This window comes from Ahaetulla prasina, chromosome 4 (assembly GCF_028640845.1).
Source record: "Ahaetulla prasina isolate Xishuangbanna chromosome 4, ASM2864084v1, whole genome shotgun sequence".
Classification (NCBI taxonomy): domain Eukaryota; kingdom Metazoa; phylum Chordata; class Lepidosauria; order Squamata; family Colubridae; genus Ahaetulla; species Ahaetulla prasina.
The window spans coordinates 125,994,490-126,007,535 of NC_080542.1; the positions used below are offsets into that span (position 1 = coordinate 125,994,490).

Genomic DNA, 13,046 nt, shown 5'->3' on the forward strand with positions numbered 1-13,046 from the left:
ATCTTCAGTGATAATGGCAAGGCTGCTCCTAACAATAATGGTAAACAATAATGGTAAACATCAGCCCTGTTCAAAATGACAGGGCTGATGAAACGCTAACTACAGTTGGTTCAAAAATCAGAAAGGGATAAGAAGCAACACCTGTATGACAATGAAGTTAAGGGATCTCTAGGATAGGGTTTTCAAATTGAGATCTATAACTCTCATAGGGTTCTGCAAGAATTTGATGGTGTTCCAGGAGAGATCAAAAGGGAAACAAATTCATTTAAACGCAGTCAAATTTCTGTTACTAAAGCTTTGCTTTTAATCATGGATTCTGGATTTTTTTTAATAAATTCCATGGCCCCAAAAAGTTGAGCTCCTCACTCTAGTTGAATTAGTACTAGGTTTAGGTATTATTAATTAAAGCAGTATTTTTCAAAGATGTATGGACTTCAACTACTGGACGTGGATTTCTGGGAGAGGAAGTCCACATATCTTAAAATTGCCAAATTTGAAAAACACTATATTAAGTGTATTATATTAATGCCCATAATGGCAGTCTTACAATATCTAAGGGCCATGCTTAACATATATTCTAAGGGCCATGCTATAATATATAAGGCAAGACAATAATGTGAAGTTGTCAAGGCCATATCACATAAATTACATGATTTTTCTGTTTTGTTTCTTTTTATTTGGTGGCACAAAATGAAGTTTCCTTTCTTTTTTTATAAAAAAAAACCAATTTTATAAAAGAGATTACATCTATTCAACAACTTACACTTCCATTTTTATTTATTTTCTGCCTCAGAATTGGAAGAAACTGTGCCAGCAGTTTTTAGCAACCTTGCATGAGAAGATCCTCTGTCTCTGGTCTATGACTGTAATAAACTGATTGATTGATTGAGCCTCTGTGGATAAAAGTAATTGTGACGAACTAATGGGCTAACTTGATATAATGCACTTGCTATTTTCCAGTGATTTCGTATCCCAGAATATGGAATTATACAGTTCAATCATTTTTGTGTCTTGAATGACAGGGAAAATGTCCACTGATACTCAGATGGTAGACTGAATGAAGTAGAAGAATGTAATGTAAGAAGCATTATTTATATAGGTTATATGTTCATAAACTTCTCTGATAGACACCAGCTGCAGAGTAAAACTGCAATTTTGTATTTAAAAAAAATATTCCTGACCTCTGAAACAGCTACAAGTAGAACTCTGGAATTAAATGGTGTAGGATATCCAACAGAAAAAATACAATCTTGAACCTCACGAACATAATTCTCTTGTATACGATCAACGGGAAGTGTAGCTAGAGGGGAGAAGTAAATTAATTTCACACAGAATTCCAAAAAGGTGGCAGTGTTAAGGTTTTTCAGCAAAAACTATAGATTTCTGATTGTCTGGAAATGGAGTCATGGCAATTGGAATTATTTTCTTTTTCAATTTGAAATGTTTTGCTGCTTATTCAAATAGCTTCTTCAATCAGAGCAAGTTAATAAAGGGACCCCATGAATGTCCATCAGGGTGGTTTCATTTTTTACTTAATCTGAATAGGCTCCTTAATTAAGTAGGCAAAAAGTCGTTAAAGGTCATTGCTCCTAAATCGTTCTTTTTGGTGAGTCTTTAAGCACGCTTGCATTAGTCCCCAGGAAATCTAGATCATAGGTTCAAGAGGTCACACTTAAAGACCCACCTAAGAGAAGAATTTAGAGCAAACACACTTAATAAGTTTTTGCAGATTTCTGATTGTGAACTACAAAACCCACAGTCAGCAATACTTTTACTAAGGCATACACTTCAGTATGCCTTAGTAAGACCATACAAACCCTTCTGGTACCCACAGATGTCCACAGGAAATCTTTTTTTTGGCTTAATTTTTAATGTTCAATAGAAGTTTCAAATAAAACCAAGAATTAAAATGTGAAACTATTGCATTGCAAAATAAAACATTTTCCTCAGCATTATCTTTGGTCATAGGATTGTATTGATGCTCCACATGGACCCAATAGGTAATTTTGGAAAGTGAAAATAATGGGTTGCAGCAACCCAGCAGTCACCTGCTCTGAAAGGATGAACAAAGATAAAGAGTGGTTGAAGAGCAATCCTATTAGCTTCTGTGTGATTGTGACTTGTTGCTTCTACAATGGCAGTAATATTTTGATCAAATTTCCCCAAGGCAGCCATTTTGGGCAAACATCCACAACAATATCTCAATGTTCCAAATACACCAAATAGTCCAATAAAACTCCCTGACTTAGGTTAGACTGTATAAAGTCAACTATGTAATAAAAACACATTTTTCATAGTTAGGAAAATAGTGTAAGTTTTAAATATAATCGTAAATAAAAGCAGGCTAGCAAGCCAACCCAGTTTCACGTTTAATTTTCACTGAAATAGATTGAATACGGTAATCAGTTCTGTTGATTTTCATCTGCATAGCTTTCTCTAGATAGCAACTACTCTGGAATAGCACTAAGGCAAATTGTTTATCCAGATAAAGTTTCAACAAAAATCTGTACATGTTGTCAGGGGTTATATAAGTACCTGTGAACATTTCTGTGGAAAGTTCCCATTCATCCAAAATAGTTAATTTCAGTTTCTTTTCACAATAATCTTGATCCAAATTTGATGCATTAATGTAATTATGGATTTGACTAAAACTACTTGCAGTAATTGGGTCAATGAGGTAACATCCAGAATGATATATCAATGTTAACGATGAAAACCACCATAAAATTGCCCAGCAGCCAGACATACTAAGTCCCGCAACTTTTCTTAAATCATGATGAATTCTGTAGGGAAACAAATGTGAATTATATTCATAATGAGACATGGCTTTATTTCTGAGCCTTTACATTTATAAAAACAACTTCCTTGCAGTTTTAGTTTCATACATATATAGGCAAATAGCAATTCCATTTTTCCATTCATTATTTTTTTCTCCAGCCAAGAAAATTCTGTTAAAATATTATTTTGTTTTAAAGATCATATTAGAATAATCCATTATGGATCAAAAAATAGAAAGATTCCAAAATATCCACAATATAGGAATAGTTGCTGAAGATGTCAGAACTCACAGAGATGGCAAAATTAACCTACTTGATTAGAAAAAGATCAACATTTGTCAATGTCTGGAAATCCCTTATGGACTTTTACCTCAAAAAAAATGAGAAAATGAACGTGATTTATGGGTTTGAAGATTAGAAATGTAGCTTATGAAAGAAGAAAATTAAGATGTAACTTTAGAGAGAGGATAAAATAAAAATGCATTTATAACTATTGTCAAAAAGATGAGAAACTGCTTCTTTATAATCTTTTTTTCTATTTTCTTTCTTAATTACTCAATTGTTTGCATTTTCTTGATTATTTTCTAATATGTGTATTATTTTTATCTTGTAAAAAAATTATTCAATAAAAATTATATTTAAAAAAACATCAGTCCATTAGGGACCTCAATTAATCAGTTAAATCAGAATAGAGCTGGAAGGGATCTCCCAGGTCTTTTAGTCCAAACCCTTGCTCAAGCTGAAGACCTCATACCATTTCAGACAAGTGACTCTCCAGTGTCTTCTTAAAAGCCTCCAGTGTTCGAGCACCCCCAGAACTTCTGGAGGCAAGTTGTTTCATTGGTCGATTGTCCTCACTATTAAGAAGTTTCTCCTTAATTCTAGGTTGCTTCTCTCCTTGATTAGTTTCTATCCATTGTTTCTTGTTTTGCCTTCTGGTACTTTGGAAAATATGTTGACCTCCTCTTCTTTGTGGCAATCTCTCAAATATTAGAATACTGCTATCAGGTGCCCCCTATTCCCTTTTTTCCCTAAACTAGCCAAACCTAAATCCTGCAACCGTTCTTCATATGTCTTTGCCTCCAGGCCTCTAATCATCCTAGCTGATCTTCTTTGCAGTTTTTCCAAAGTCTCAACATCTTTTTTGTGATCAAATCTGGATGCAGTATTCCACACGTGGCCTTACTAAGGCTTTATAAAGCGGTACTAATACTTCACATGATTTTGATGCTGCCAATTGCTACCAATCTGCCTTTCATTGACGACCTTGACTGCACGAATCAAAAAGAGGGCTGTGAAAATATTTGCAGATCCCTCACATCCTGGACATAAACTGTTTCAACTCCTACCCTCAAAACGACACTATAGAGCACTGCACACCAGAACAACTAGACACAAGAACAGTTTTTTCCCAAACGCCATCACTCTCCTAAGCAAATAATTCCCTCAACACTGTCAAACTATTTACTAAATCTGCACTACTATTAATCTTCTCATCATTCCCATCACCCAACTCCTTCCACTTAAGACTGTAACTTTGTTGCTTGTATCCTTATTGTTTCATGATGGCTTATTTGTAGCCTATGACCATCATTAAGTTTTGTACTTTGATGAAGGTATCTTTTCTTTTATGTACAAAGACCATATGCACCAAGACAAATTCTTTGTGTGTCCAATCATGCTTGGCCAATAAAATTCTATTCTATACAACTAAGGATTGTATTAGTACACACAGCTGACTCATGTTTAAGTGATCATCCATTAGGAACTCCAAGATAAAATTAAGTTTTATCTAAATCAGATATAGGCAATCCACAAATTGTATAGGAGTACCAATCTATTTTTGTAGCTCTCAAAAATATTTCTAGATTATTCCACTGCAATTTGGAAAGCAAAACTACGGCTTTCTGGTACTGCAGTTTTTGTCCTTTTTTGCTACAATAAAGAAATAGGTTAAATTATCAGGAAGCCTAATATTTTAATGTTGTGCCTTTATTTCCTTCCTGTCCAATCTTGATAAATCAATTATTCCATTTTTCTGATATCCTTTCAAAGCTAACTTCCCGATAACTATTTATTGTAGCAAAAAAGGACAAAAATTGTTGACCAAATACCTCCTTGTTTAACAACTACTCATTCAGCAACTGTTGAAGCTTCCGATGGTGCTGAACGAATGTTACTTACAACCAGTCTTCAAAGTTCTGGCCATCACAATATCCCCATGGCCACATGAATGCAGGCTTTATGACCATGACTGTAGGCGTCTGATAAGCAACACAAATGGCAGTCATGTGACATTGTGCTTAATGATGATATGGGATTTGCTTAATAGCAACCAGTTGTGCTGAAACTTCTGTTATTAAGTAGTGCAGTGCAGTAGTGGGTTTCAAATCCCAGCGCTACCGGTTTGCTATCGGTAGCGTGTGGGTGCACTCGCTTGCTTTGCAAGCACGTGCTTCTGCACATGCAGAAGCATTTTTTATGATGTCTGGGCAGAACCTCCCACCACCGCCGCTACCGGTTCACCCGAACCGAGGCGAACCGGGAGCAGCCCACCACTGATGCAGTGACATGATGTTGTGCTTTATGACATCACTTAGAGAAAGAAATTCCTGTCTCAATCACCATCATTAATCAAGTACTACAGATCAGACAGGACTGTTTTCTCTGGAAGTAGTCCAATAATCATGATCTTTCATGGATTATGGATTACCAAAAATCAATGGTGGACTCAGGTACCTGTGTCAACAGTTACATTTTTTCCGCCAGTGGCAATCTTTCCTGATATTATTTTCAGTGGCTGTATCACGTTTTGGCTATATTTACCACTGAATAGCATTCTGATTTATCAATTCAAGCAAATTAGCAGTTTCCTGGCATAAAAATTACATTACCAAATGAAAATTGGGCAGTTTTGTAAAAAAAACTCAGTGCTTGTATTCTGGATTCCTTTCAAGATGCTGATTTTTACCTTGGCATGACTGTCAACATTCCAGAAAACGCCTTCTGCAGAAACTTCACTAAATGACTTCACCCTGGTAGCTAAGAAAGTCTGCCTCACAATGAAACAAATGATAGCGTTTGGTTAATGATGGTGATTGAGACAGAGATTTCTGTCACTAAGTGATACAGATATAACGCCCAACATCATGTGGTGCTAGTTTCCAGCACCAATTATTTGAATGTGATAGGAGAAAGAGGATGAGAATTATTATCATACAAAACATAACCCCCAAAGTTAAATATCCCTAGGCTAAGAATTCCAAAGCTAATGATAATGAAAATGAAGAACAAGCCCAAATGTAGTAATACTGCAATTTCCTAGATAGGATATTCCATCAGTGGTCAAGGAGTCTCAAGCTTTTATCCTATACAAGGCTAAACTGTAATAGTTCCAGATTACTCAGCAGCACCTAGTAGATCTGAGTTTACATTACCATTGGCTTGTTGATATGACTGAGATCAGCCAACGATTGTTCAATCCTAGGAAAATTATTTTATTTACCTTTTTTATACATAATGGCAAATCTGTTCAATCAATATTGTAATTATATGCAAGTTACTAGACAGGTGGCATGTAGAATATTGCATCTAGTTCTAGGTGCCACATTTTGGAAAAAGAAGATTGACAATCCAAAGATCAACCAAGGTGACATGGAACATGGAAGGAGAAACCTGTAAGAAATAGCCAGAGGTGCTAAGAAAGTTTAACCCCAAAGAGAAGATTGGACATGTTTTATGTTTTCAAGTATAAGGACTATAATGTAGATAGGGTAAAATAGTATATGACACAGGACAAGGAACATTGGGTTTAAAGGAATTGATTTCAGTTAAATAATGGGAAAAAGCCTTAATAGAACTATTGAGCAGAGTGCCAGTAGAACAGTAGAACTGATGATGAATGATGATAAGAGTTGTTTAAATAAAGGCTGGATTGCTGTCTGTGGGAGATGATGTAATAGTAAATTCCTGTTCTTAAGCAAAGGACTGGATTAGATGAACTTCAAGGCTACTTCCAGACTTTACATTCCAAAAGTTAAACCAAAGAGGGTTTTTTTTGTTTTATTCAATTCAAATCTTTATTGTCAGTGCAATGAGATTGATTGAGCTCCCTCACTGTACCTCCCCAACACAATACAACTCACAGTGACGACAGAAAATCCCTAACCCAACAAATCATATTAACAAAACACCCAGTCCTATTGCAGCAGTGTGAACATGTTACACATTGCGCCGGCCTTGCAGTCCATCATACTACATAGTTATAATGTTATTTTTCATTCAGGAGTCCATGGATAAAGCCCATGGATAAAAACTATTCTTCAGCCTGTTCGTACGGCTAGTATACTTCTATATCTCTTCCCAATGGGAAGAAGATGAAGAAGTGATGATTAGGGTGAGAGTCGTTCCTGAGAATTTTCCTCACTTATATAATAATATTTTATTAATGTTGCTATAATTTGCAACCCAGTACTTAGAAAGGGAAGAGAGCCAGTGCTTACAGATCCTTTGCAGATACCCAAGCACCATAATTTGCAGGATGATGATGCAAAGTGATGTGCCTAAGGCAACATGTGAGCAAGATCATGATATTTTGCTACACACACACAAACATACACACTGCAGGTTGGCCACACTAATAGTGCTGTATAAATAGCTGTGGTTTTATTTAGCAGATCATATCTTCAGCTAATTGACTTTTCAAATTATGTGTGAAAATGATCACTGACAGCTACACTGACTGAAGCTGAATTATCTCTTTAGAATGCAGTGCTAAATTGTGGCTTAGCGATGAATGAGCTTCAGATTCTTCAAGTGCTCTCAACCCTTTCCTCCAAAGCAGCTTCAAGGATTGAAAGTTTTAGGATACCATTTAGCATTATGTTGAAATTTCAACAGCTACTGCATTTTTCTAATTCTGTTATATGCTAAAAAGGCCTGATATAGCACATTCTGAGATATTATGGTATCATCCAATTTATTTTGTTCATTGGATTATAATTTGACACAGATACACAGATAGATTATAATTTAACACACTCAAAACCGTAGAAATGGTGGTAGACTTTAGGAAAAACCCTTCCATACTTCCACCTCTCACAATACTTGACAACACAGTATCAACAGTAGAAACCTTCAAATTTCTGGGTTCTATCATATCGCAAGATCTCAAATGGACAGCTAACATCAAAAACATCATTAAAAAAGGACAACAAAGAATGTTCTTTCTGCGCCAACTCAGTAAGCTCAAACTGCCCAAGGAGCTGCTTTATCCAATTCTACAGAGGAATTATTGAGTCTGTCATTTGCACCTCTATAACTGTCTGGTTCGGTTCTGCAACCCAACAAGAAAAACACAGACTTCAGAGGATAATTAGAACTGCAGAAAAAATAATTGCTACCAACTTGCCTTCCATTGAGGACCTGTATACTGCACGAATCAAGAAGAGGGCCGTGAAAATATTTGCAGATCCCTCGCATCCTGGACATAAACTGTTTCAACTCCTACCCTCAAAACGACGCTATAGAGCACTGCACACCAGAACAACTAGACACAAGAACAGCTTTTTCCCGAAGGCCATCACTCTGCTAAACAAATAATTCCCTCAACACTGTCAGACTATTTACTGAATCTGCACTACTATTAATCGTTTCATAGTTCCCATCACCAATCTCTTTCCACTTATGACTGTATGACTATAACTTGTTGCTGGCAATCCTTATGATTTATATTGATATACTGATCATCAATTGTGTTGTAAATGTTGTACCTTGATGAACGTATCTTTTCTTTTATGTACACTGAGAGCATATGCACCAAGACAAATTCCTTGTGTGTCCAATCACACTTGGCCAATAAAATTCTATTCTATTCTATTCTATTCTATTCTATTCTATTCTATATTCCTCACTTAATGACTATTCATTCAGCAACTGTTTGAAATTACAATGGTGTTGAACAAAGGAACTTACATCCGGTTCTTGAAATTCTGGCCATCATAATACCCTCATATCAGATGAACAAAATTTGGGTCCACCCCACCTACTACTATCCATCTCCCATTCTCAGCTGACCTTCATTGTCATCTTCAATGCCATCTCTTCACTCCATCCCATTCACACATGGGGCCCCATGGAAATCTCATGCAGGACTATGTGTGAGAGGCACAGGTGAGCAGGTGTGTATCACACTACACATTACAGGCCACTACTGGCCAAGTCTTTTTTGTGTGTGTGTGCTGGCTGAGTCCTTTTTTTTTGCATCCAGCTAGCACATGAAAGAAACCTGGTGTGAAAATGGTGCACAGTGTGATGGACATCAGATAGTAGATAGGGCTGAACAATAGGGGCAACTGACTGCAGTAGGTGGCCAAAAGGACAGAGTTGTGGGAGAGATACATGGATGGGAAAGATGGAGACAGTGCCTTACCAAGAATGGCTTGGATCCAGTGTGTCCTTGCTAATGACTGCATATACTCAATAACAGTAACTGGGACTGCTGGAACTGCCATTGCTAAACAAAGCAATCAAGTGACATTTAACTCAATGGCTGCTTTGTTTAGCTATAGATGGCCAGTCCCAATTAGGATTATTAAATGAAGACTGGCTGTACGTTTATCCAGAGGCTAGAATTATTATGAATGTATCTGTCTTTCAGTCTACCAAGTTATATAGTGGCAATTGTTTAAATCAATCAATTTTCACAGTGGTTCTGAACTATTGGCTTTTTTTATTAAAGAAGTGTAGGGAAATAAGCATGTGATAACTTGTTCTGACATGCTAATGGTATTATGGCTTGGTTTGATAATTATACAGTGTCATTATCAAAGCTTATTGAGGTGGAACAGCAATATGGTACATTTTCTGATTATTCTGTTAACTGGAACAAATGTATTCTAGCAATGTACTAACATGAACTAACCAGATAATGTGATCTAGGTGTTCAAATATCCATAGTGGTACTTGTAATTTTAGGATTCTTAAGAAATTTAATGGTAGACCACAAACCAACCATTCAATCATATTCATAATTTAAAAAGCAAAATGCAAGTTATACAACTTACATTTCTGAAATGTTAGAACTGAGAATTGGAATATCCCTTTTTCAAGAATGAATGCATTTAAAATTTAAAAATGAACTTAATTGTTTTCAAAATAGTTGTATGCAAATAGAAAAAAAACTTACCCTCCTGATTATAAGGAATGGATCCAGGTATGAAATTGTTAATTATCTTTGAAAAATGTGTTCTAGAAATGAGAAGATGAAACAATATGTTTCTGTGTGGTCTACATTTAATGATAACTTTGAATTAATTGATTGATAATTATTAATTGATTAATTGATATTACTATCAATAATTATTACATGGATTTTTTATCTCCCTTTTGTATTTTTCCTCTTTGTCATGTTTATCATCCTAACATTCCTAAGAGGAAGCCTACAGAAAAGGTGATAAAATGCTGTACAATCAGGCCAGAAATGCACTAACAAGGGAGATAAGAGCAGCAAAAAGAAGCTACTCTGAAAAGCTAAAGAATCAATTTTCAGCAAATGAACCAGCAAACATGTGGAAAACTCTTAAAAATATCACCGGCTATGGCAAACCTCCTTCCCAGGCTGAAGGTAATCAACAACTGGCAGATGACCTGAATGAGTTTTACTGCAGGTTTGAAAGGAAACTACAGCCACCTATCTCCACAACCCCCATCTCAGACACACCAACAACAGCCAAGCCTCCTACAACTGACCCCATTTCATTGGGTTCACAACCCCTAGTGATCACAGAAAAGGAAGTGCAGGACCTATTTCACAGACAAAAGCCAGGAAAAGCTCCAGGCCCAGACAAGATAACTCCTTCTTGCTTAAAAGTCTGTGCTGACCAATTGGCCCCATCTTCACCCATATTTTCAATAAATCACTAGAGATGTGCTATGTTCCTTCTTGCTTCAAACGCTCTACCATCATCCCAGTGCCAAAGAAGCCCACCATCAAGGAACTGAATGACTACAGACCAGTTGCTCTAACATCTGTAGTCATGAAAACCTTTGAAAGGCTAGTGCTTTCCTACCTGAAAACCATCACGAATCCGCTTTTAGACCCCTTGCAATTTGCATACCGAGCAAATAGATCAACAGATGATGCTGTTAATATGGCTCTGCACTACATCCTACAACATCTTGAGTCTCCAAAGACCTATGCAAGGGTCCTTTTGTAGACTTTAGTTCAGCATTCAATACCATCATTCCAGACATTCTTCTAACTAAGCTAAACCAGCTACAGGTACCGGAACAGACTTGTAAGTGGATCACAAGCTTCCTAACAAACAGGAAGCAGCAGGTGAAGCTAAGCAAGATCACATCAAATACCTGTACAATTAGCACAGGGGCCCCCCAAGGCTGTGTGCTCTCCCCACTTCTCTTCTCTCTGTATACCAATAACTGCATCTCCAATGATCCATTTGTTAAGCTACTGAAGTTCGCAGATGACACAACAGTGATTGGTCTCATTCGAGACAATGACGAATCCGCATATAGACGAGAGGTCGAACGACTAGCCTTGTGGTGCAACCAAAACAATCTGGAACTGAACACACTCAAAACCGTAGAAATGGTGGTAGACTTTAGGAAAACCCTTCCATACTTCCACCTCTCACAATACTTGACAACACAGTATCAACAGTAGAAACCTTCAAATTTCTGGGTTCTATCATATCGCAAGATCTCAAATGGACAGCTAACATCAAAACATCATTAAAAAGGACAACAAAGAATGTTCTTTCTGCGCCAACTCAGTAAGCTCAAACTGCCCAAGGAGCTGCTGATCCAATTCTACAGAGGAATTATTGAGTCTGTCATTTGCACCTCTATAACTGTCTGGTTCGGTTCTGCAACCCAACAAGAAAACACAGACTTCAGAGGATAATTAGAACTGCAGAAAAATAATTGCTACCAACTTGCCTTCCATTGAGGACCTGTATACTGCACGAATCAAGAAGAGGGCTGTGAAAATATTTGCAGATCCGTCGCATCCTGGACATAAACTGTTTCAACTCCTACCCTCAAAACGACGCTATAGAGCACTGCACACCAGAACAACTAGACACAAGAACAGTTTTTTCCCGAAGGCCATCACTCTGCTAAACAAATAATTCCCTCAACACTGTCAGACTATTTACTGAATCTGCAGTAATTAATTTAATTTAATTAATTTAATTAATCGTTTCATAGTTCCCATCACCAATCTCTTTCCACTTATGACTGTATGACTATAACTTGTTGCTGGCAATCCTTATGATTTATATTGATATATTATCATCAATTGTGTTGTAAATGTTGTACCTTGATGAACGTATCTTTTCTTTTATGTACACTGAGAGCATATGCACCAAGACAAATTCCTTGTGTGTCCAATCACACTTGGCCAATAAAATTCTATTCTATTCTATTCTAACATATCCATGTTTTTCCCTTCCCTGTATAAGCAGCATTTATCTTTTCCCCCCTTTTGGCATACTTTTTGGAGTTCACTGTTAACACATAATAACACCTCCCTCTCAAGATCTTGTCTGAATTGCAGATCTTAAATGATTAAACATTTGGCCTAATTTTTGCACCTGGCTTCATCCATCTCCTTCCTTTCTTTTCGCCAGCAGATGTAAGAATTTCAGGCAGTTCAAAAGCTTTAACATTATCCTTCCTTTTTTTTTCCTACTGGCTATTATAAATGCACTACCTACCTACCTACTACCGTATGGGCGTAGGGCAATAGCCCAGCGCAGAATCAACAAAATATGCTTGTGTACAAAAATTAACTCCCAAACACACTGAAAGACGGAAGATTCCTGCTTACGTTATTTAAAAGTGGTGTTATTATTAAAAGATTTCCTCTTTCTCCCGCCCCCGCCCCCGCCCCTCCCAAAGATGAGCTTCAACCATCATTGGGACACAACCCTCCTAACCCATCTTTTCTCAGAAATAACTTCGGACAGACTTATTCTTTCCCACCTCTCTAATACAAATCCCAAGTGACATTTTGTACAGAAGAGGGCGATTCTAATGCACGTGGCTCCACGCCGGGAGCAGCGGCCAAAGAGTCAGTGCGGGGAGCAACTCGGGGCGAGTTAAATCCGGATCTAATCGCGACTCCGTCTTTCGCCGGAGAATCATGGGAGGATTTTTGACCCGCTCTCTCCTCCTTCTTCTTCTTGCACCACCCCTGCCACTCCCTGGCCTCCTCATAAGCCTCTCTATCTTGAAGCCTTTCCTGGC

At 37.2% G+C, this 13,046-nt stretch overlaps 1 protein-coding gene across 6 annotated transcripts in view; it reads right to left on the bottom strand.

Annotated features, from left to right (window-relative positions):
- The window catches only part of LOC131198441 (protein adenylyltransferase SelO-like), a 55,618-nt gene that overhangs the window by 42,403 nt on the left and 169 nt on the right, over positions 1-13,046 (bottom strand). For 2 of the 6 annotated variants that reach the window (XM_058183086.1, XM_058183085.1), the window contains exons 2-3: positions 2,536-2,783; positions 1,182-1,300 (exon numbers count right to left, since the gene is read on the bottom strand). In XM_058183086.1, the coding sequence (XP_058039069.1) occupies positions 1,182-1,300; positions 2,536-2,783 (367 nt within the window). Of the gene's footprint in view, positions 1-1,181; positions 1,301-2,535; positions 2,784-3,531; positions 9,906-9,963; positions 10,026-12,782; positions 13,042-13,046 lie in introns of those variants that run through there. The other 4 variants (XM_058183087.1, XM_058183090.1, XM_058183089.1 and 1 more) reach the window with 4 other exon arrangements.